Source organism: Lactuca serriola, chromosome 3 (genome assembly GCF_051521515.1).
Source record: "Lactuca serriola cultivar US96UC23 chromosome 3, Lser_US96UC23_V15, whole genome shotgun sequence".
Taxonomy (NCBI): domain Eukaryota; kingdom Viridiplantae; phylum Streptophyta; class Magnoliopsida; order Asterales; family Asteraceae; genus Lactuca; species Lactuca serriola.
The window spans coordinates 10182738-10208471 of record NC_136410.1 but is presented as its reverse complement, the minus strand read 5'-3'; the positions used below and the strand labels follow the sequence as shown (position 1 = coordinate 10208471).

The following is a 25734-nucleotide window of genomic DNA, read 5'->3' as shown; positions in this document are numbered from 1 at the left end:
CGAGCTGTTGTATGGGCGGAAGTGTAGGACTCCAGTCTGTTGGGGCGAGGTTGGGCACAGGGTGATGGGTCGGACAGAGGTAGTTCTGCAAACTACCGAGATGATACAACAGATTAGACAACGGCTACAGGCCGCTCAGAGTCAACAGAAGAGTTATGCCGACCGACGCCGATCTGAGTTGGAATTTCAGGTGGGTGACATGGTTCTCCTAAAGGTCTCACCCTGGAAGGGTGTGATCCGTTTCAGGAAGAGGGGAAAATTAGGTTCCGATTCATTGGGCCGTTCAGGATTGTTGCCAGGGTTGGCAAGGTGGCTTATAGGCTAGAGCTTTCAGAGGAACTTAGCCGGATCCACAACACATTTCATGTTTCGCAATTGCGAAAGTGCATCATGGACCAGGAGGCAGTGGTATCGTTAGATGACATTCAGGTCGATTAGCTCCTGAACTATGTGGAGAGGCCTGTAGCTATCTTGGAAAAGAAGAAGAAGATTCTGCGGAATAAGGAAATACCTTTAGTAAAGGTGTAGTGGGAGCATCAGAGGGGATTCGAGTGGACGTGGGAGCCGGAAACAGAAATGCGCGAGCATTACCCGACATTGTTTTCTTCAGCGGACTTCGAGGACGAAGTCTAGTTCAAGTGGGGGAGAATTGTAACGCCCCGATCCTCAGGTATTTATTTATTAAGAATTTCTAGATAAAGCTCTACTCGACGAGTTGGCCGACCTACTCGTCGAGTAGCAGCGGGGTGAGAACGCGTGTTTAGTGACCTACTCGGCGAGTCCACTATTAGGACTCGGCGAGTAGGAGCTGGCAGATGAAACCCTAAATCACGAGGTTTGCACCCCTATTTAAAGAGCCTTAGCCTCCTTTGGGCTTCCTTACAGTCTTTGAGAGCCCTTATAAACCCGAATTCGTGTGTGTGTGTGCCTTGGTGTGGGTTTGAAGCTTGGAAGAGAGGATTTTGGAGGAAGGGAGCTAAGAGTGCAACATGGACTGTTGACCTTGACTGAGGACTTTGACCTTGATCAGGAATTACTAAGAGGTTATGGGGTGTCTCATAAGGGTAATAACTCATGAGTATATTGTGCTATGGTTATAGGTGGTGGAGCCGGTGTCAAGTGATCCGATAGTTGGAGTTTGCTTTCCAATCGACATATGCGAGGTGAGTTATCCTCACTATATCGTTAGGGTCTACGGCACCAAGGCCGGCCCTTTATGATTTGCATCCTGATTTAGGATGGTCGCTTGTTATTGCCATGTTAGAGTTCATCCTGGTTTAGGAGGGTGTTATGTTATTGCTTTGTTAGAATTTATCCTGTTTAGGATGGTTGTCATACTAGAGATCGGTTAGATCGGTTGTTATGGTATGCTACATATGATTATGATCTATTAGATCGGAATCAGGATAGATAATATGTTATGTTTTTATGACCCGTGAGGATTGGTATGTTAATGACCTGTTAGGTCGATACTGCAGTTACGAGTGAAACTCTATGATTGATGGTCAATGAGATAGATATGATTGCTATGTGTATAACCAGTATATGATAGTATGCGTACATGGTTAGTTGCTTGTTGGTTGGGTTGAGGCGGTCCTGCTTTGTGCTGAAGGCCAACACACCCTCTGAGCGTTCCGGGGAGACTGTAGGCCCACACGGCGGACCAGTCATGCCGAAGGCTCGGGATAGATTCAGATAGACTGTAGGCCCAGTAGGGCGGACCAGTCCGGCTAATGGCCTAGTATGTGTGTTGTTTGATTGATTGTTATGGCTATGGTTTCTGCCAGTGTGGTATTGGTATTTTGGGGGTAGCTCACTAAGCCCTTACAGTTTTCAGTTTATTGTTTCAGATACTTCAGGAGAGCGAGGGAAGGCGAAGGCGTGACCGTACCGCTCCTCATCCTCGTGATCTATTTTTGGGACACTCTGATGATAAATGAATTGGAAATGTTTTGTAAAAACAATTACTATATGACTCTTTTGTTAGTATTAAATGTTTAAATTTGGCGTAAATTTTATGGGTGTTACAAGATTTGTGCATGCTTGAGTACGCTGAGCGTACCAAAGGAGGTACGCCCCGTGTAACCCCTCTGGGGGCTTTTGGGCTAAGTGATGTGTTGGGGATGGGGTTCGGGCTTCACGTAATAGAGCCTGGGGTTAGAGAATCATATGTATGTGCTTTGGGCCCTTGGCTTGGGCTTGCCTTTTAGTTTGGGGTTTTGGGCCGTGTGGGGGCCCATTTATTATTAGGCCTTGGTGGGCCCAATGGGTTCAGGGCATTAATGGGCTGGTAGGTGGTCTATCTTTAGACCCAAATAGTGAGAGGTTGGACTTAGCTCCTAATTGAGATAATTGTGGGTTTGGCACAGAGTTAGAGGCCGGTGCGTGGCAGCAGTGTTTATAGGAGTTGTTCTTCATCCGAGGTGAGTCTTTTCACTATAATTTACCTAGAGTGGTAATTAGAGTATATGGCAAAGTATCTTGTATGTTGTTTATGTGATTGTGATGCACTGCATTATTTCTATGTGATTCATGTTGCGTATGTTCTAGAGTTTACAGAGTTAGAACCGTAAGGTTCACAGAGTTAGAACCGGAGGGTCCACAGAGTTAGGACCAGAGGGTCCACAGAGTTATGGCCTCGAGTGGCTATTATGTGTTATATGTGGTATTTTGGGGAACTCACTAAGCTCTGTGCTTACAGTGTTATGTGTTATGGTTTTTAGGTTAGTGGGACGGCACCGACTTCATTGTACACCCCAGAGGAAGAGTTATGTTTTGAGGATCCTGGATTATTAATTATTCAAATATGGAGTTGTGTTTTGAAAAGTGAACAAATGAGATTGTTTTACAAAGTGTTATAAAAAGTATGCATTTTAAATTTAAAAATTTGTTTTAAATTTTCACGTCGTTACAAAGTCTTAACCCATCACTCGGAAAGCCTACAATGCCTCTAATCAATTTTTGATACTATCTCCGTTTAGGCAACGCCAACTAGTGTATACTTAACACAAGGTTTTAAGTAATAATATCATGTATACACATCTTAACACATATTCTACCATATCTGATTCGTACGTTGTATATCATCAAATATATCTAACACGTATTTCGGATAATACCAAATACTTCACATATATATGTATATTTCATACTTTAATCAATACTCGTATTAAAATCACGTTCCTAAAAGGGACTATACACATGATCCCTTATTGAATGAACACGTAGTTCAAAAATACATAATCCGTACTCCCAGATCTTAAATTTGCCTCATTACCTAATCCATATTCCCAGATCTAAAACTAACCTTTTGATCTGATCCATACTCTCGGATCTAAAACTAACCTCCTGACCTGATCCATACATCCAGGTCTAAAACAATTTTATCTCTTTATCCTTTTATCTCATGGTCCAACCCATCTATTATCACCTACCAATAACCTCATCTACCCATGTTCTACCCAAAATATTTGTAGATACAAAATACACATACAGTTTAACTCATTAAGACTTATATAATTCGTCCATTCCACAATCATCTGAAATAACAAAACAATATATTATACACGTAGCACGTATTTCATAGCAAATACTTAATATTTATGTGTTAGAAGAAATTGACCACACACTCACTTGATCAGAAGATGATCGGGCAGCACTACGGCTTGTAGAAGTAGTATTCTTCGGTAGATCTGGAAGATCTTCACCAAAATCGGGCTTCTCGCGGGAAGAGCTTCGGCTCGCAAACTATTTTTGTCGCGAAACTTCGACAGGTCATAACTTCTTCGTTATAACTCGGATTTCGGAGTTCTTTATATGTACGGAATCCTTGTGACATATACTACAACTTAGTTAAGATTATTCATCCTAAATAATCTTCTATCAAAAAGTAATTTTTGACGCTTATCATCTCTAAATTGACTAGCCCTAATCTACGGGCGTTACATCTAACGAAATGACAAAACTCAATCATTAACATAAACATCCTCATGAACGACCGAAACAGATCCCATCAGTACGTATATAGCTTGATAAAACGTTTAAAATTAACCAGAAATGTTGCTAAAACCATGGTCGGATCCCCCCAATTATCAACCTTGCCAGCATGACATGCCAAAAAATTAGATTCTACGCACATCTAATATCGTGCTTGGAAAGCTGAACAACACCGTCCCAAATTCTAGACTCCCAATAACCAAGGACATCTTCCAAAATCGAGCCAAAATTGACGATAGATTGATGAATCCATTGAACTTGAACTGATACAACTCAAAACTTCCTAAAAATCTCTGTTTTGATGATGAACGAAATGACCAATTATTGAGAATGCATTGACACCCAATCCAATGAACCAATACACTAATGAACGAAAATCCACGTGGAGATGAACATACCCATCTCTGAAACTGATTTACTGATCGACAACTGCCCAATCTAGACTATAAATAATAGTCCATACAACGAGATAACAAATCCCTCCCCGTACGATACTCAACCTGAGCGATCCTAGTGCCTCCTTATCTATTCGGTGGCATCCCAAAAGTAACCAATGGCTACAACGAGCTCCTTGATCAACTACTTCTTGCTACGAGACAAATTGTGTATTTCCTAAGCACATACATCTGATAGCCACTTTCTCTACATACATGACTTGACTAAATCTTGAATTGAAGCCTCGTATACCCGCATCGCAGATCCTTATGAACCATTCTTCTGACACCACAAACTCGAACATATCGATGATCCTCCAAGCAGAGTACCTATTTCTCCCCCACGTAGGGTTCAAATTACCACCCACAAACTCGAATAGATCGATGATACTCCAATCGATCTGCCAATCACTCAGCCTTTAGCTGCAATCCTTGAGCCAATCATAATAATTGTTTCTTTCTTCATTCCCGCTACTCAACTGGCATTACCATCGAGCAAGGCCCTCGAGACCTCAAATCAACTAACTCACCTAGGTCTGGACCAAAAGTGTAACTTTCTAAACTAAAAACTACACGGATGAAACGTGAATTAACATGCTTTTAACATTAAAAACTACAAGCATCAAAATTGTAATTAAACCATTTTGTTTTAGAATTAAAAATTATAAGGACATAAAGTTTGATAATAGTTCTGACATCAAATTTGTCAAATGGGAATAACAATGACTAAATATTGGCACAAAAGTGGGCCTATCACTAGAGCTACTTGACGGGGTCTGATTATTGGAGTTAGATCACATTGCCCTCTCCCTCAGCGTGTCTTGTTCTGCCTTTTCTCTTTGTTATAGGAGTAAAAGTGGCACAAACTTTGCGTTACAGGTTCGGGGGGTTGGCCTCCTGTCTTGTGCTTCTAGAACATAAGCTTCATTTCGATGAGTTTCTACAATCTTGTATGGGCCTTCCCATGTGACACTTACTTTCCCCTGAGGTGGTGCATGGCTGGACTTATTCTTCCTCAACACCCATTCGTCTACCTTGAAGTTCTTCACTCGCACATGTCTATTGTAGTAATTTTTGGTGTGAGATTTGTAGGCAACTTGGCGGAGCTGGGTGGCTTCGTGTTTCTCACCGAGCGTATCCAAGTCTTGACGACACCCAGTTTTATTGGCATTTGCTTCGAAGTACGTTACTCGCGACGATCCTACCAAGATCTCAATTGGAAAAACTGATTTTGTGTATACGTCAAACTGAATGGTGTCTCTCTAGTGCTGGATCTTGAGGTCATGCGATACGACCAGAGCACAATGTGCAATTCTTCTACCCAGACCCCTTTGGACCCCATCAGGCGTTTTTTAAGGCCGTTGACGATGATCTTGTTTGATATCTTGGTTTAGCCATTGGCTTGGGGGTGTGCCACTAAGGTAAACAAGCGATGAATCCATTTTTCTTCACACCATTATTTGAAGAAACTTCCTTCAAATTAAGTGCCATTATCGCTGATCAAGACCCTTGGAGTGCCAAACCACGTGAGGATGCTTTTTCAAATGAATTTTATCATTTGTCTCCCTGTGACAGTGGTCAGGGGCTCGGCCTCGATCCACTTGGTGAAGTAATCGATAGAAACCAACAAGAACTTGGCTCCGCTTGCGGCGATGGGGAATGGACCGACAATGTCTATATCCCATTGGTGAAAAGTCCAAGGGCTATTGAGACTGGTAAGTGGCACGATGATGTGCATAAATTATACCTATCTAGCTTTAAATTTATAAACTTAACTACTTATCTACTAATGCACCTATAGGCAGTGTACCTAGTCAGTATATGTTATAGTAAAGTAAGTTGGGTATCGAACACATGGAACAAATTTAGCTAATAATTTAACTTCTAAAAATTAATCTCAACAAATCAACTAAAGTGGGAGTTTTTGTGACATCCCCAATTTCATGGCCAGAAAAGACCGATTTTGTTTATTCTTTATAATAAAATCAGAGTAACCTTTTTAAAGAAAGTGTTGCGGAATTTGTTCCCATAAAAATATAGATAAGAATTTATCACCGCATTTCCGAAGAAATGTATTTTCATTACATTACAAAACTCGGGATCTCATCGTCAATACTCATCAAAAGCATAAACCAAAAACAACATAGGCCTTACAACATTTCTATTGATTTCTACTGGCTTATAATCCATAATCTCTCATCAGATCATCGCATCTATGCTCTTGTGTCACTACTTGTAATACAAGACACTAAGTGGGTCCGACTCGGGAGCTGGTGAGCACATAGGGTTTTTAACCCACACTAAATAAGGTTATTATTATTTTCATAAAATCATTCAACCCGATTACCCATTCCCATTATCCTCACTTTACGTCCCTAAGGCATCTATTATAAGGGACCTAGCCTAAGGATTTTCATCGAGGCGACGACACTGCTTAGGGGATACCTCAACAATTTATGTCAAATAAGGCAACCATGAGGGGGATGGAGTACTTCTGGCGACCACTGAGTTCAAATAAACAGCTACAGGTTGTGAGCCTGCTATCGTTCCACTGGACTGTCTAGAAAAGTCCGTGGTCGTCATCTATATTCTGCTAGATGACTGGATCATCTTCAATATCGAGGTCTCTCATCATTTTATTTCATCACACATCAACTATTTCATCTACCCATGTTTTACCCAACATATTTATAGATATAAAACACATATAAAGTCTAGATATGAAAAACAAAGTTCAAATCTTTCACCCAACATAGATCTTAAAGTATAAAATACATATACAATTTAGATCGGAAAGAAAAAGGTTTAGATCTGACAAAAAAATACATATACAGTTTAGATCTGAAGAAAAATGTTTCAATCTTTTTCTTCGAGAATGTCCATTTTTTGCTGCAAAATACAATTTAAACATTAAAAGTACCAAATATCTTTTAATTATAGCTTTAAATGTATTAAAATACTACCTAGAAATGTGTATAAGTATGGCACTATCACACGAAGAGTTGGTTTTGGAAGGGAGCAAAATCCTGACACTTAGAAAACCTTTTGGTGTGTTTGGCTGCATCTTTGTAGATGTCTGGCCAATATACGCCAAGACAGAGTATCTTTCCGATGAGTGCCATCGGCCCTCGTGTGCTCCAACTTCCCCCGTGTGGCTTTCCTCCAGAAGCGACTGTCCTCCGAGTTTCTTACGCATTTTAGCCATGATGCCAAGTATCCCGTCTTGTATGATTACGTATCTCTTACAGTGAACTATGGTGCCTTAATCTTGATCCTTCTAACCTCTGTGGGATTGTCTGGGATGATCCCATGCAGTAAATAATCTGTGAAGGGTAGTATCCAATCTGGGGTTGTTGTGATAACATCGACTTGTTTGTTGTGAATTCTTCTTTCTGGGAGAATTTCCACCAGGACCTTCTGTTGGATAAGGTGTCTAAGTCCATAACTATTTCTGGTATGTACTTGACCCGGTTGGCATGGTCCATTTGGGTTGCATGGCATTGCAATACTTGGATAGACCAAATGAGAGAAAGGACACTTAAGGTTTATTAATATATTATAAGTTCTAATATATTAATAATATTATTTAATTAGTATTGATCAAGAATTAATTTGGAGTTAATTAAGTGATCAAAAGGAGAGTAATTAAATATATGGGGTTGATTGTGTAAATCATCCATTCTTATATAGTGGGCTAATGATCCATGGTTTATATGAATTGGGCTAAAACCCATAAGGTGCTCCATGGATAGTCCATGGAGGTTATAAACCCATGGATCATGGAATATGAAAAGCCATGCACATTAGGGTTTACATGGATTAATCCTACATGCGGTACACTATATAAGAAGCCCTATAGTAAGCAAAATCGGCCACTAAGTGAAGAACTAGAGGGCTAGCCGATTTTGAGTGATAAATGAACCTCTCTCAAGGTTATTCCAAGTGTTGTGGTGTTGTGTGAGACATTTGAGGCATCACACTTGAGGTGCTGGGCTCACAAGGTTCTCAAGGAATCCAAGCAACAAAAAAGTATGTTCTTCTACTAGCTTTTATGTTTCAAAGTTCCCCATGCCATGCTAGTTAGGTTAAGAACCTTGGAAAATCAAATTTGCATGTATCTTAGTAAAACATAGATCCAAGGTTTCTAGGATTGCATGTACATCATAGGAGTGTTAGAGTGCTCAAAACCCTTCACCTTCTTGGTTAGGTGATCGAACGATGTCGAGGCTATCTTGCTGAGAGCGTTGGCCCTCACATTTTCTCCCCGGGGGATCTGCGTGATCGAGAAGCTCTTGAATGATTGCACCAACTCTTGCACTGTGTTGAGGCACCTTTGCATCCTCTGGTCCTTGGCCTCGTACGTGCTATTGACATGGTTGGTAATGATGAGAGATTCACTGAGGGTTGCAAGGTGCTTTGATCCAACTTCTTGAGATAGCCGAAGACCGGCTAGGAGTGCTTTGTATTCGACCTCATTATTGGAAATATGGAAGTTGAAGCACAAGGCAAACGTGATTTCGTCGCCATTAAGGTTCTTGAGGATTAAGCCTGCTCTTGAACCCTCCTTGCTTGCAGCTCCATCAGTGTGCAATTCCCATATGTCCAGACTCGCTTTTGGCTCTGAGGGATCTATTGGGAGAACCGTCTCAACTAGGAATTTTGCTAGTGACTGAGCTTTGATGTTGGTGCGTGATCGATAATCTATGTCATGCTCACCTAGCTCGATCGCCCACTTCTCCAGTGTCCCGACTTTTCTGGTCTTAACAGGATTTGCTTTATCAGATAACTGGTTAGAACCTCAATCTTGTGAGCTTGAAAGTAGCGTCTGAGTCGCTTGGCTGCATAGATTAATGCGAGGACTAGATTCTATACGATTGGTTAATTGAGCTCGGGACCCTATTATGCTCTACTCATGAAGTGTATTGGCAATTTCTTCTTGTCTCTCTCAACGGTTAACATTGATGATATGGCTTCGTCGGATGATGCCAAGTACATCTGCAAAGTTCTCCCGGCTTGGAGCTCGCCATGGTTAGGAGCTGGTGTAGGGCTTCTTTCAGATTTTATAGAGCTTTGTCGGCTTCTGGTGTCCATTTGAATTGGTTTTTATCGATGCACCTTTCAAAGTTTGGAAAAGTCACAGGGCTTTATCAGCCGACTTGGCGATGAATCTGCCAAGTGATGTTAACCTTTCACTGATCTCCAACACACCCTTGAGGTTGGGGGGGGGGGGTAGAGTTGAGGAACTCTTGTATTTTGGCAAGGTTGGGCAATATTCCCTCATTGGTTATTTGATAACCCAGTAACTATCCTTGCTCCACCCCGAAAGTGTATTTGCACGGGTTGAGTTTCATTTGGTCCTTTGTCAAGGTTTGAAAAGTTTCCTCGATATCATGGAGCAATGCTGCTTTGTCATAGCTTTTGATGACCATATCATCAACGTAAACCTTGACATTCCTACCAATTTGGTCTGCAAACACTTTTTCCATCAGGCGATGGTAAGTTGTCGTGACGTTTGTGAGACCGAATGGCATTTTCCGGTAGTAGAAGGTGCCATAATCGGTATGAAAGGCCATTTTATCCTCATCTTTTCTTTTCATATGGACTTAATGATAGCCCTTGTAGGCGTCGAGGAAGAATTTGAATTGGAATCCTTCCAAAGATTCAACCTTTTGATCAATCTCCGAGAGGGGGTAATGATCCTTCGGGCAAGAATTGTTCAAATCGGAGTAGTCAATGCACACTCGCCACAATCCATCATGCTTCTTCACCATCTCTGGTTTCGCTATCCAGGTAGGGAAAATTTCCTCCCGAAGAATTCATGCATCCACCAGCTTTGCCACCCCTACGTTGATTGCTTTGCTTCTATCACCTGCTTGCCCCCTCTTTTTTTTTTGCTTGATAGCGGTGCTCCCTAGAAGAATGTTCAATCTATGCTCAATGACCTCGCGATCTACCCTTGTCATATCTGTAGGTTGCAATATGAAGACCTTAGAGTAATGCTTCAAGAGGGAGAATAGCTTTAGTTTTGCTTATTCCGATAGGATGGCACCTATTCGTACTATTTGCTTTTGGTAATTCGGCTGAATGATGTGCTTTTTTGTTTGGCAATCTTCGTTTGGCGTTTTAGGCGCTCGCACCAGCTCTGGTGCGACAATGACTTGATGGCAGTGGTGTGCTCGTGGGTTAATGGAAACTATTGCGGCCGACCCAGTGCGTGTGTAAACTTGAAAATACCATGGATTGTTGATGGTATGACCTATAGCTGGAAAAGCACTGGTCACCCGAGCAAGATGTTGTGCTCTGCTGGAAGGCACATCACAAAAAATTCGATCGTTCGCGTGATCTTATCCCTCCCATCGTGACTAACCAAGGTGAGTGGTAAATGTATGGTACCCACCTTCCATAGGTTGTGTCCTGTGAAGCCTATTAATGGTCCACCTGTGGGGGGATTTAGTCCTTCCTTCCAGGAGGTGGGAAACTACCTAAAGCGATGTTCATACAATATGTCTGTACTGCTACCGTTGTCTATGTAGACACAATGAACTTGCACTTGGTGTATGTAAGAAGTGATTATGAGTGGAACCATGGGATCCCAGTTTGGTGGCCTTAGGTCATCTATCGAGAATTTGGTATTGAGTATGTTACCAGATAGTACATTAATGCCATCCTTTGCTTTGTGGGGCCCGCCTCTTTTGCGGGGCGTGGCGATGGTGAAGATGTCGCTCTTTTTCTATGGGTGATTGCCTACGTCTCTTTGAGTTTAGGCACTCTTCTGATCGGCATCGAACTTGGATCTCAGGTCGTTTGCGATATCATAGAGGTTGCCCTTTAGTTGCTTTTCTTCAATCTCTTTCTTTAGCACCGTGCACTCGCCAGTATCGTGAGTTTTGCTCTTGTGAAACTCATAGTACTTGCCCTTTTCTTTTTTCATCTTCGAATGTGTTTTCTTGATGGCGTGGACATCGGTTCAGTGGCCTCGGTGTTCGTCTTTGCCAAATAGACGATATCTCCAAGATGGGTGTCGCGAGTGCTAGTTGTGCTTGTCATGGCCCCCATCCTGGCGCTCTCGATGGCCAGTGTTGGGACGAGAGACTGCTTCCTCCTATTTTATGTACGCATTGGCAACAACCTTTAGATTAGCTTTTTTTTTCTCTATTCACCTTCGATCTATCTAAGATATTTCTCGACTTTGTACTTAAGCTCGTCTCTCGACTGAGGTACCGTCCCCTGCATCTTTTTCGATAGAGAGCAAGGAGTAGGCCTTCGAATGAGGTACCGTCCCCTGCATCTTTTTCGACTCTCTCTCTCTTTTTGCTTGCATGACATTATTGAGTTTGCATTTCCCTTACCCTTCCTTAGTTGTATGAAATTGTTGAGGAAAAGGTATTGTAACTGCTCGAAACTCGAGATGCTTTCAGGTCATAGTGCCTCAAACCATTTTCCTTCGTTTCTCGATAGCGTAATTGGGAAATACGTATAGGTGAACCATGTGTCCATCCTCAGTGATGTCATCATCCACTCATAAGTGTCGATATGCTCGTCTGTATCGGTTGTACTGTAATACTTGGGGGTGTTTGGTATCATCGCCGAGTGTGGGATCTCATACTACAAGATCTCCTGGAAGAAAGCAGAGCTAGTACTCCTTATCAGGTTTTCCACGTGTGGATATGGAAAACCACCACACAACATGAATTGTTGAGCGTAATACAAGTTCTTGTATGCTTGATTATACATTGCTGCTTGAAAGATGTACAGTTGATGTTGTGAGCTTGTTTACGTCTTTGTTGCAGCTGTGAGCTCGATCTCTGTTGCTGGATCATGAATAGGTTCGGCCCCTGCGGCTGTTGAGCTGCTGTGCCGATGACAAGTGACAGTTGGATTCTTGCGAGGGTGGTACTTGGGGAATGGATCCCTGCAACTGATGGAATTAAGGGTTGAGCATCGGAGGTTGTTGAGCAAAGAGCAGAGTGTGCGACATGCCCGCTATTGGAGACAATTAATAGTTCAACATTGGATTTTGTGCAGAAGGCATGATGGTTCTTGGGGACCAAGTGTTCGTCCCCACCTGTTGCGGTAGCGATTGCGGTTGAGAAACTAGTGGTTGTGACTGCTGAGTCGATATTTGTGACTGTTGGGTCGGTGGTTGCGACTGGCGGGTCACTGTTACCTGATGCGTTGCAGTCGTGGTTGTAACTAGATGCTCTGTTGTGACGGGTGGCGGTCGCCATAAGGCACCTATTGTTTCCGTTGCGGTTTCCGTTTGTGGAACCTGATCTTTGTGTTGTTGGATTATTGATGGAGGCTTGTCCCTTTGACGCAGATGCTTGCATGCCATCGAGCAACGACATGGATCTGAGCGGACTCGTCTCAACCCCGCCGGATGCCATAGGTCCCTTTCCTGCCATCACAGACATCTAGAGTCGTATCAAGGTTGTGTAACTCCGAGTACACGCCCGGGTGACGCCAATGTTGTGATATGAGCTTTAGACTTCACACCGTTACTTGATGATTCTAGTTGGGTTGAGTCCTGTAATCACAACAGTAAAGAGATAACGTTAGTCGACGTCCAGGAGGTGGTCCCAAAATGAAGCTCTGACGGTCTAGTTAGTGTTTGTTTGAGAATAAGGTGATTAAGGTTTTGGATAGAGAGAATGTGATCCATTCTTCTGGAGAAGAAGGATCCTTTTGAAAATGTTGTTCCCAGCACACGATCCCAACAGTGTCCTTTGTCCTGTCTGGGCCGATAGGGTGTGGAGGAGTATCCTTGGTGGATCGTGCACCACTAGTTGTCATATCCTATTGATGCAGAATAAACATAGGACAACGCCCTGGGCACTACACGTGTCGCTCTGGTAGATGACCAACTATGTTTTGTCTTATTATAGACCGGAGATTGTCGTCAGGAACTGAACCTGGGCGCAAGGGCGCCAAGCATGAGGGTCTGGGTCTGGCGCTAGGACGGATTCGCGACCATTAGCTAGGTCGTCCTAAAGACAACAAATATGTTATCTTTAACGTATTCCTAGTGGGATACATTAACATATACCACTAAGAACCCACTTCCCACATGAACAGGTCCTCTGAATCAAATCCACTACACAATGATCCATCTAAGGTCAAGCACTTGATACTTCCCATTCCTACGGAAAATGAAACTGTAATCCTCTGCCTCTTTCTTTATTCCTTACACTAGCTTTGTTACAGCGGGGTTTAAATTTCCTAGAGATCTCATGATTTGTTTATCAACATCACACATTCTTTTCATTGGATACTTTTTAATGAACTTTAAGCATGTTATTATGGGCTTACCCCTTGTAGTGGGGGTTAAATTTCTTGGGGGTCTCATGAATTTTTTCTCAAACATAACATATTCTTTTCATTGGATACTCTCTAATGAACTTTAAGCATGTTATTATGGGCTTGTCCCTTGCATTAATTGTTTTTGAATGAAAAACCTCACAACGTTGTTTAAAAGAGCATCCGAAACTACTATTCATGATCAAATATAAAATCTAATTGATAAACATACTTAAGGTAATTAAGAAAAATTCCAATGAGTAACAATTACAGAGAAGTGAGATCTTGTCGAATGTTTTAAGGGAATTTGCTTCAACCATTCATGAGCTTTAACATTAAAATCTTTCAAGTCATCCATTACTTTCTCAAACAAATATCATTAGTTGTTATTTTTGTCAAACAAACTGTATGAGACATCATACTTATACAAAGAGAAAAATGCATACATTGGGTCAGTCATTGATAACAATGAAGGTGAAATTTTAATGAAACCCCAAATCAAAGACCTCCCCAAACATTCAAGAAACCATGACCATAGACTTGTGTTTTTCAGGCTCAACTAAGGCATATGCAACTAGGTATATGTCATTGTTTATATCTAATCAAACTACATTTAAATTTTTAATAAGGATAAAATTATTTCATAAATCCTAAATATTTTCTTGAGACGTTCTTATTATGATACCTACCAAAACTAGTTGGAGGCACACCTACAAATTTTAGATGTTCCTTATTATACTTATCTTTTACAAGACATGAACCATGATGTGGAGCCGCAATAACCACATTGGCAAATTCCTTCCCTCCCAACAATATATACCTTTCAATTGTCCGAAAATGGCTTAGTTACATGTTTGGTTATTGTAGTTTTTAATTTAGGAAATTAAAATTTTGGTCCTTATAATTTTTAATTCTAAAACGAAATGGTTTAATTATGCCAGTAGTTTTTAATGTTAAAAGCGTGTTAATTCAAGTTTCGTCCGTATAGTTTTTAGTTTAGAAAGTTTCACTTTTGGTCCCTATAAGTTTTAATTTTAAAAGGAAATTTATTAATTACAATTTTGGTCATGTATCTTTCAATTTAGGAAATTAAACTATAGTTTTTAATTTTAAAAATAAGAAATGAATTAATTACATTTTTCATCTTTTTAGTTTTTATTTAAGGAAATTACACTTTTGTTCTCTTTTTATCATTTTTGTTATTATTATATAAGTATTTAGTATTTGTTTTAATAAATTCATAGCTTTTGTTTTTAATTTTTTTGCATGTATATCTCTCAAATATATATATATATATATATATATATATATATATATATATATATATATATATATATATATATATATTCAAGTCTCTTAAATAACATCATTTTCTATTAATTTATTCAGTCAATTAATATGTGATTAATAACAAAAGGGCTTTTAGCCTAGTGGTAAGAAGTGACAAGGTCATGGATTCAAGTCTTGTTCTAAAAAAATTAATAAATGAAAGCTGCAACACACTGGCAATCACCACTTGTTTGTATTAACCAAGCAACCTAACAAAAATTAAAAAAAAAAAAAAAGTATCTCGACCCAACATACACCAATGCTTAAACATAGAAGTTAAAATCACTTATAAATAAACATAAACCCTTGTTCAACTTCAACCTGCAAAATGGGGCCCTAAAAACAAGAAAAAGGTTGGTCAATCATAAATGACACCAAATGCCTGAATAATCAATCAATTTGGGGTTGGGATAATAACAGCAGTGACTGACCAGTTAGCATCAAACTTTTCACTCTTAAATAGCAATCAACTTAATTCTTGTATCTTGACACTAAAAACAGCAGAAGCAACATCCTTATCCTTATCCTTATATCAAATATAGCGACAACAAACATGATTCATATCCTTTTCCTTTTAAATAGGTAAGGGAAGCCAAACATTTTTTGGCTGCCACTGGTTTAATTAATAAACATGATATATCCTATCCATTCATTTAATCAGAGTGCAGAAGCTAATCTATCTAATACAAAAACTTCATATCAACCAATCCCTCGTCATGTAAATTATTTATTATTATTTTTTGTTGTTGTTGTTGTTGTTGTTAGGCTTACTCTAGGCTCAAAAATCTTTGATTTAATCAGATGGACCAAAAGTTAAAGGAAAGGAAACATTAAAGACAGTTTTAGCAAATAAAGCCCATCACCTTCTCTAAAGTAGAGTCCGGGCTACTAGTTATATATAGCATTGTAAAATCAAATGCAATAATGTAAATGTTTATGATAAGGCATATCATCTTCATTTGTGCAACTGGTTAAGGCGCATGATTGAAGAGCTAGAGGTCTCGAGTTCGATCTTCATTTGTGCAAACCAAGACCTCTCTCTTACAGTATTGGTTTTTTTAAAAAAAAAAAAAACTGCAACAAGTACTGTACAACATACCTGGCAGGGAGGGACAAAGAAGGCGCACGCTGTTGGCTGAGAGCAACAGTGACGAGGAACCAGAGTTTTTATCTTCTGAATGTGAATAAATTATACTACTTTTGAGGTTTATGTAATTAATAGGTAGAGGGTAATTTGGTAAATAATAAATATCATTGCCTTATATCAGTAGCCTCCAAATCCCTCCATTTTAGGAGGAGAGTTAAGAGCCATTCTCCCTTTCTTTTCACAAAACTAGGGAACATGATTTTCCTTCCCCTCTTTCTTCTCAAACTTCTTTCCATAAAATGAACCCAGAAACATATACTGTAAGAGGGTGTGATGGTGAAGAGAAAACAGATGAAACCGGAGGTCACAAAGGCTCATCAAGTCTTTTAATTTAGTCAAAGTAAAAAAAAATCAATAAAATTAACATATGCCTCACGCGTCACTCTGTTAAGGTGTCAAAATGCCTTTTTATTTTATACGAACCTGATTGTGATTCTTTGGCGGTCTGCAAGTCTACATCTGGTAATCCAGGCACCTGAAACATGTCATCCTCATTTCATTTTTTACAATTTAACATCATCATCATCTTCACAAATTTTAACAATACTTAAAGGGTATATCAAACGTTATGCTTATCCAGATACTACATTATGATATCATTATCACCCCCCACCAAAATAAGGGAGAAAATACCTGTTGCTGATTCAGGGTGTGTTTGGGATTTTGCTTATTGCCTTATTGCAGTTTCTTTTATGTGTTCGGATATATATATATATATATATATATATATATATATATATATATATATATATATATATATATTAAAACATGTTTTTGTTAGTTGCATAGACGTATAATCAGAATTTACCTAACAATAAAAAAAATACATTTTCAACGTATTGCCAAACACTTTTTAAAAAACTACTTTCTGACACCAGATAAACAACTAAGCAGTTTTACAAAAAGCATTAAGTTGTTTTAAATAAGCAAAATCCCAACCACCCCCTCAATATTATTTCACCAGACTTCTAACAAAACAGAGGACACCAGACAACCAAATCACTGCAAATTTCCAAAACAAAACAAACCACTTTCAGTAATCCAACATCATCTAAAACAAAAACATCAAACTGCAAAAAACTTACAAATCATGTCATATCATATCATTCTCTTCCACTGTCAATCATCTGAGCCTCTTCCTGCTTTGACATCAACAGAAAAGCTATACTCCTGGTCACATCCCATGTAAGAGTCACACATGAAATACAGAGTAAAGCTCTTCTTCCCAACTGCGTCGCTAGGAGCAGTTATGTTATCAAGCTTCACCTTGGCCTTCCTCTGCAACGAAACCCTCTTGATTGCAAGCAACTGGTTGCTCTTTGTGTCACCAAGCACCAACCACCACCCTTCCTCTTTCCCTTTCGGATACCTCGGGGCATCCACCAGTCCCACCTCTGTCCTACCCTCCAAATCCCTTTCCAGTGTCACCACCATCGTAAACTCCTCTCCAGCCCTAATGTTGTCACCATCCACCACATCGTACGACAAATCGATATTAGGGAACCGGTTGCAAAACTTTGCGATATCCATGAGCTGAGGATCCGACATCTGTAACAGCTCCCTTCTCTCATCGTCCTCCATTTCCACCAAGTCAAACACAGTCTCGATACTCCTTCCAGGGTTTTCCTGGCATCTCTTGGCTACATCTTTTGTAAAATGAGGCAGCTGTAACAGAACAGAGTCTCTCTCCCACATGCCTTGTGTCACCATCTGGCTCACTTCCATGGTCAGAAGAGCCAAGCTAAGCCACCCGTTGCTTGAAATAACATCAACCATGGCCTGAAGCAACCTACTTGCAGATAGCACCACTTCTTGCTGGTCAGAACCTAGGTTTCCTCCCACCATCTGCATCTGCCTGGAAAAGTGAGCTTGAAGCAGTGTGTTTACCTTCACATGAGGATCCGTGTATCTCGGGTTCTCAAATGAAAATCTTTGATGATGGATCAACCTACGTATCAAATCCTCTTCTCCAGGGCGTACCGGAAGTTGTTCAAACTCTGAAGCAGAAGCCAAAATCTCTAAAAGGCCCTTCAGCTTTGTCTTTGGGGTCAACGAAGAGCTGAATCGTTCTATTGTAGTGTAACTGATGTAATAATAAGAAGCAATAATACCCAGATTGTTAGGGGAAAGATAAAAATCACCAGTGATTGTAACACAATTACTCGCTTCCAGGTCGCTTAAAGTGTTCTCCACAAGTTCAGACAGGTGATCCGAGAGATGCCTTTGACTCACACCTTGAAGATTGTAGTAATTCGGGTTCTGTGTAAGCCTCCTGTACATGAATGTCCAGGTCAGATAATCAACAGCATCTTGCTTGTTGGCAATCACTTCAACAACCACCTCAGCATTCAGATTATCATGTAGGTGGTGATGCAGATGGCTTTCAACTGGGAATGCTTCGAATAAGAACTTTTTGTAGTACTCCTTACGTGGTGCATGGCAAAAGACGACACATTTACCAGAATTGTCCACAAGAGGCCGACTTGCAAGGCCCATCATCTGAAGAAGATCAGTAACCGGATAATCGGTGTGTGCGTTTTCTCGGCCATCATAGTACTGTGTTCCCATAACCACCACCAAATGTGCACGAAGAGAAACCCCCCAACACATTGTACCACTCATCACACATACCTGAATACAACCAGTTTCAAACAGTGTCCTGACTATATCTTGGTCAGTTGTGGTTAGACCCTCATGCAGATATCCCACACCATAGACCAGAGTTTCCTTCAACATGGGTTCTTTAATCCGCTCAATAAACGGGCTTATCTCATTTTCAGATTGAAGTAAGAACAAAGGCTTCTCTCCATTCTCGTATGTACTTTCAGCTCTCAAATATGTCATCAGATCCACAGCAATTAACCTTGCATGCTTCCTTGTTGGAACAAAGACAATGGCTGGTTTTCCATTCTTGGCATGTTGGACAATAGCAGTGTAAGTAGGTTTGCTCATGGCTTGCATTCTGGCTTCAAAGTTGGCTATGTCTATCCCCTGAATATGGATTTCCAAAGGTACAGGCCTAACACCTGGTGGGAAATTGAAAAGACCATGTGATGTGGCCCCAATCCATTCACCTAAATCTTTGGCATTTGCAAGTGAAGTGGATAGTGCCACTATTCGAATGTTATGACCTTGACTAGCAATGTATCTCATCCTAGAGACTATCACCTCCAACACTGGCCCACCTTGACCCCCAATCAAATGCAACTCATCAACAATAAAAAGACTTACCTGCTGAATATGCTTTCGCTGCTTCCATCTACGAGACAAAGCATCCCATCTATCCGGTGTGCTGATTATCACCTGCCCTTTTTCAAGAAGCTTCAAATCTGTGGCTGTTTCCCCTGTCAACTCACACACCCTCAGCCCAAGACCATCTCCAAATTTCTTTTTCCATTCATTATATCGCTCCTTGGCAAGTGCTTCAACAGGAGCAATGTAAACAGCACGCATCACTCCCTCTGAAACTTTCTGATGGTTCCTTAAAACTGCAAACTCTGCACAAATGGTCTTCCCACTGCCAGTTGGTGCAGCAACCAACACATTGTCATCAGTGTTGTATAGAACTGTGAAGACTTGAGTTTGGACAGGGTTAAAGTGTTTGAATTCTTGATAAAGGGCTTCGTATAAAGGATTTCTCAAAGCAGTCACAGGGAGTGGCTGCAAGTCCAGCAGCTCTGTTGGTGGAGGATACTTTTCTGGTAAGATTAGGTGGCGGAAAGTAACAGGCAAAACAGACAGGGATCCAAGCCATCTGTCTGAGACAACCTTAATGAAGTACTGAGGTGGCAAAGGTTCATAAATCGGGACTGTGAAACTCAAAGTGTGGTCCTCGTCAATATACTGTTTCTTCAACAAGAAATACTCATTATGGAGTATGTATTCCCCATCATTATCTTCTACAATCACCCAAAATGGTTCCACATACCCATGAATCCAGTCTTCCCATTGAAAATCAGGAGTGATAGTGAGTTCCACCCTCAAGATGGTACGGGTGATCGGTTGAACATGTGCTGCAAGATTAAGTTTTGGGAATTGGTGAATGCACTTGTGAAGATTTCTCCCCAATTTGGGGGCTCGAACAAGCTCTCCCAGCTCCTGTGATGACAGATCATAATACCTTTCCCATGCCAAATCCTTCTTCTCCAGTTTCATCAATATGTCATTTTTAATCCCGTGAAATTGGCGTAAAGGGGTTTGTACGCTCCAGATCCTCTTGTTTATCATTTTGCACAAGTTCAAGGCTTTCTCAGCTAACCGGGCCCACCCTCTTTTCACTACAATCTCAAAAAGAGCACGCATAAGACGTCCTGCGCTCTGAAAACCAAAAATTAACTCAAGTTAGAGAAGAATTATCAGAAGAGTAAAAAGGAAAAAACATTGAGAAATATGTAAGAGATAAAACTAACCTGAGTTATGAACACCATGTCAGATGTCAAAGAAAGTCCTTCAAGCTTTAACTGAGAAATATATGCCTGGAGTAGGACATTGATCTTTGCACTGGGCTCTTCCAAACTTTCCTTGATGGGATTAGGAACACGGTCCAAAAGCATTGCAAGCTCCATCTTCTCATCCTGTCTTGCTGTTATGTATTTGAACTCCTCGCTCAGTGAAAACAATCTACAAAGCTCAATGTCGGTCATGGTAGGCTTCAAATGCTCATTGTAAGTAGCAATAGTTCCATGAGTTATGTAGTAATAACTTGCAATTCGACCCAAATCAGTAACCTGAAAATACCCACTTTTTCTATCATACTTCACCAGATTGTTTTTATCCAGTATTGTGGCAGCAGAATGAACCTGCAAGGAACAATAATTAACATTATTTTTATCCAGTATTGTGGCAGCAGAATGAACCTGCAAGGAACAATAATTAACATTATTTTTATCCAGTATTGTGGCAGAAGAAATATTAATATGGGGTATATAACCTACCAGATCAGATCTCCAATCTAGAAGTGAAGGATCTCTTGTCAGAGCATCCGCTGATAAACCATAGAGTGTAGGGTTGTGCATCATACGAACGTATAAATAAGTATAATGAAGCCAATTGAGGGCTTCTTTTGCATTCTGCACGGTTCCAAGGACTATTTCTGCATTCAACTGATCAGCCAACTTGGCTACAAACTGACTTTCAATAGGAAGCTGTTGATTCATCAGTGAAAGATAGTATTGCATCTCACTGTGTCCAGTAATAACAATACCTTCACCATAAGTATCAAACTGTGGTCTCCCTGCACGACCCAACATCTGCATGACATCTAGAGGACTAAGCTCTGTCCAGGCTCCTTTTTCTGGATTATAAATCTGGGTTCCTTTAATAATCACAGTGTGGGCAGGCAAGTTCACACCCCATGCAAGAGTAGCTGTTGAAACAAGTACTTGAATGTGTCCATCAGCAAATAATACCTCAACAAGATCACGGTCAGCCCTGGCCATTCCTGCATTATGAATTGCAAGACCATAAGGTAACAAATCCTTAAGATCATTGCTTTTCACCAGCTCAGTATGATCACGCAGAATCTCACGAGCTGCACTATCCTCTTTCAAAAAGATCCCCAGGGTGTCATCAGCAAGAGCAGCGTCTCTAATTGCACGCGCAGTCTTTGTTGTTTCTTTCCTTGAATGAACAAAGATAAGCACCTGATGCTTTCCAGCCACTCCAATCACCTTTTCATAACAAATATCATTCATCACTTGAAATCTCTGCAATGGCTTCTTTACCGTAATTCCAATATACTGCTGAGCAAGTGGGCAAGGTCTGTAACTATTGTCAAAATGAAACAGGCCTTTCTCCAACTCAACCCGCATAAATAACGCAACATCATCATAATTGGGAATTGTGGCAGATAACCCAACCAACCGAATATGTTCCTTTGTGGTCTCAATTTGTCTAAGAGTTCTTGCCACAATACTCTCCAGAACAGGTCCTCTATTATCATGGAGAAGATGAATTTCATCAATAATTAGAAGCTTCAAAAGCTTAGTATAAGTGCGGTCTCCTGATTTTCTTGTTATAATATCCCACTTCTCTGGAGTGGTGACAATGATTTGTGTTTCCTCAATCTGTTGACGGGTCAAAGACTGATCTCCACTCAACTCCTTCACAATGATGCCATAGTGGGGCTCCAAACGATTAGACAGATTACCAACGATTTCAGCAACAAGGGCTTTCATTGGTGCCACATAGACAATCTTGTAGTCACTGCGGTTGAACGTACCATCCTCATTCATATGTAAACCTATCTGCTGCAGAATCGTGAGCATAGCAACATTGGTCTTCCCTGCTCCAGTGGGGGCACAGAGTAAAAGATTGTCTGCTTTAAATAGGGCTGTCTCATAAACTTTACTCTGAACCCTATTTAACTGAGTCATCCCCTCAAAAGCTGGTTGTGCCCAGCTTGGCATGGTTGATATCTCTACAAGCTTCTCATCAGGAGCAAAAGGTTTGGGCTTCAATGCTGGCACATGAACCTCTTCATATCCCTTGCTGTGATTTCTGTAAGAGCCTAAAGGAAGCTCACACTTCTTATTTGCCATCAAAAGACCACCTTGCTGAAACGCGATGCTCTCAAGATCAAGCAACTGTCTTTGACCATTTAACCAACCGTTTTCAGCATCCCTATCAACAACATCCCTTCGACCATGATCCCCATTTCCACCACCACTCTCATCCTTCAACCGCCTTGCTTCTTCTCTTATGCTTTTCTCCAAGTTCTTCTGCCTCTCTTTTGCTGTTGCCCTTGTGGCATGCAGTTGTTCCAATACTGCAGCCAAATCAGGCCCCAGTCCCATCATTTGTTCTTCAATTTGCTTCCTTTGATCTTGATCTTCAGCCCTTGCAAGACGGGTACACCACACAATCTTCAGTCTGTTCCTCAAAAGGTGCTTTATCAGACTGAACTTATCAAACTGAAGATGCACCAATAGCTTCGTTTCGACTTCACGGTCATCACCTTCTTCAAGAATCATCAGTACCTCTTCAGCAAGCTTCTGGCTTTGCTGTGGATCAATCTGCTGCTCATAAGCCTGGGAGATCTTCCTCTGAAGCCAATAAGCATCAATGTCCTGTACATTAAGCGTCATACCCTCATTAGCTTCTTGTGAGTCTTCATCATCCATTACCCCACCCATATGCATAGCATTGTTCCCATCTCTGTCCAAAACATCATCTTCTTCCTCCTCGTCATCTTCCTGTACAATATCAAGATTACTCTTTTCATCGTCCTCTTCATTCTCTTCGAATTCAACAGCTACACCAACATCATCATCCAGAGCATCTTCACCATTTGCAGCATTAGACCCAGCAGCATCACCACCTGCATCTTGAAAATCTGTTATAAGCCTCCCAATAGAGACTAACTGATCAAACACCTGGTTTGGTATAGAGTTTAGCAATTTCTCAATATCCTTCTTCTTGTCCGGGTTCTTCAAAGCATCATTCTTGAGCACAGCCAAGATCTCGTCTGCAGCACCACTTACAATATTCAAAGGCTGACCACCCAATTGTGTCTGTATGACACTAAGCATTGCCTCATATGCAGCTCGAGTTTCTTTCGTCTTTGGCTGATAAACCCCTTCCTCTGTTGATGTAAGGACACTCTCTTCTTGAAGACGGCGCCTCTTGCTCTGTCTGTTATTCCCAGCTTCAGCAGAAGCAAGTGATGATGGTTCACGTTCCTTCTTCTTCTTGGACTTGGTGATTTTCTCATCCAACTCTGCTGGTCTCCCTCTATAAGCACGGTCACCAAAACTCTTGGGGTCTATCTTCCCATACAAAGACTCAGGCTCGCCAGTTGGCTCATGCGTATCTTGTGGAGACCGAGAATCCGTTGTCAACACAAGGCTCGAGTTGGCTCTGTATTCATACTGTTTAAATCGGGCATGTGCCTCAGCACCACCACCTAAATGTGCCATCTCTAATCAACCACTTCCAATTCCACAAACCCTACAATCACCAAAGTCAAATCGAATCAGTCAATTGAGTATAACAAACCCACGTAGTACGGTAAATATACGACTTTCCAGATCGATAAACTCTATATCCACAAAAAAACATATTTAAACAAGTACTGTATTACCAGAAGAAAGCAAAATTGGAAAAGCCTTTAGGTATTACGCGGTACATGAACACGTATCAAATTCAATAAACCTTGTAAATCGACAAACAGATGTAACAACGTCTTGATCCCCCATTCAACGATATATACCACGCTAGATAAAACCTATAAACATGAGAGTAACTAAAACTAGGGTTTTAGTTTTGAATCGATCTGAACTGTAAGAAGAAATAACTAAGGATGAGATTGACTAGAAATAAGGGAGACGAAAATTTACCCGTATTCGGATGAGCAGTGGGCGTTGGCGAGATCGGAATGTATAACTTTTGTATGAGCGATGGTTGGATATTTATACCACACGCACGGTGTGATTTTGATCCGCAATTTCACAAGTTTGCCTTGCTCCCAACGCAACTATCGTTTCTTATTCCAGGTCGTTATCGTCATGACCATAAGCCTGAGCTGAGCTGTCAATAGTAGTTGGGTATGTTGCATTTTTTTTTTAGAAATTACATATCACCCCCTTTTGTAAACATTTTATATTTTTATGTTTATTATTATTAGACAAAATTTCACAATTGGTCCCTGTGTTTTACAGAATATCGCATTTTGAGGACTTCCTAACAAAAAGTCACGCGGCTGGTCCCTATGGTTTGTAAAATTACATGAAAGGTCCTGCTACCATTAAATCTAACTTTTCAGCTATTATATTTTAATGGAAAAGACTATTTTGCCTGTGTACCAATATTGCAATACACTACAAACCTCAAAGACCATTCGTGTAATTTTATAAATTTGAAATTTTATGTATATATATAAATTATAAATTTCGCATTTTGTATTTATATAAATTATAAATATAAATTTTATATATATGTATATATAATTTCAACAATTTGATAATTTTTTTTTTATCTTTTTGACATTTTGTTTTCTATTTTTATTTTATAGTTTTAGTTATTCATGGTTTTTTGTTATATTTTTATTTATTTTGAATCAAATAAATAAACTTAAACTCGATAAACCATGTCGAAATTATTTTTTCTTTATTTTTTCTTATTTGTGAATTGAAGTGTTAATATTTTTTTATTTTTTTATTTTATGTCGTTACTGTTCATGTTTTTTTTATGCTTCATAGTTAATATCATTAGTAACTTTATATTTGCATTTAACATTATCATTATTTGATCTTTTGCTTTCTATTTTTGTTATAATTTTAATTATTTATTATTTTTCATAGTTAACTGTTTTTATTTATAATTTTAATTATTTATTATTCTTCTATTGCTTTCTATTTTTGTTATAATTATTTATTACTCTAATATATTAATACATTTTATATTTTCATCTTTTTTTGGTCTTTTCTTATTTTTTTAAATTTTTTAGTATTATTTTTTTTAAAAAAATTCATAATATTTTTTATTTATTTCCTATTTTTATTTTTTAATTATTTCCTATTTTTATTTTTTTCG

General features: G+C 40.0%; 1 protein-coding gene across 7 annotated transcripts; it reads right to left on the bottom strand.

The window, feature by feature from the left end:
- Nucleotides 1–15191: 15191 nt before the first annotated feature.
- Nucleotides 15192–24677, bottom strand: LOC145091449 (DExH-box ATP-dependent RNA helicase DExH12-like). Of its 7 annotated transcripts, none has more exons than XM_079029167.1 (6): nucleotides 24540–24676; nucleotides 24284–24427; nucleotides 21138–24150; nucleotides 20613–21059; nucleotides 17289–20520; nucleotides 15192–17205 (listed from the first exon to the last, which is right to left on the bottom strand). In XM_079029167.1, the coding sequence occupies exons 3-5, from the start codon at nucleotides 24117–24119 to the stop codon at nucleotides 17323–17325; spliced, it is 6627 nt and encodes a 2208-aa protein (XP_078885293.1). In that variant the 5' UTR covers nucleotides 24120–24150; nucleotides 24284–24427; nucleotides 24540–24676; the 3' UTR covers nucleotides 15192–17205; nucleotides 17289–17322. The 7 variants fall into 7 exon arrangements, with proteins under 7 accessions (XP_078885293.1, XP_078885295.1, XP_078885297.1 ...); XM_079029169.1 differs by having other exon boundaries at nucleotides 24355–24427; XM_079029171.1 differs by having other exon boundaries at nucleotides 15192–16678; nucleotides 24284–24445; nucleotides 24540–24670.
- Nucleotides 24678–25734: the final 1057 nt, after the last annotated feature.

Bases quoted from the DNA above. Each gene is read 5' to 3' on its own strand.
- LOC145091449 (XM_079029170.1), bottom strand. From the start codon at position 24,119: ATGGCACATTTAGGTGGTGGTGCTGAGGCACATGCCCGATTTAAACAG. The intron at 21,060-21,137 runs GTAGGTTATATA...TGTTCCTTGCAG, and splicing joins TAGATTGGAGATCTGATCTG to GTTCATTCTGCTGCCACAAT. The intron at 20,521-20,612 runs GTTAGTTTTATC...TTTGGTTTTCAG, and splicing joins ACATGGTGTTCATAACTCAG to AGCGCAGGACGTCTTATGCG.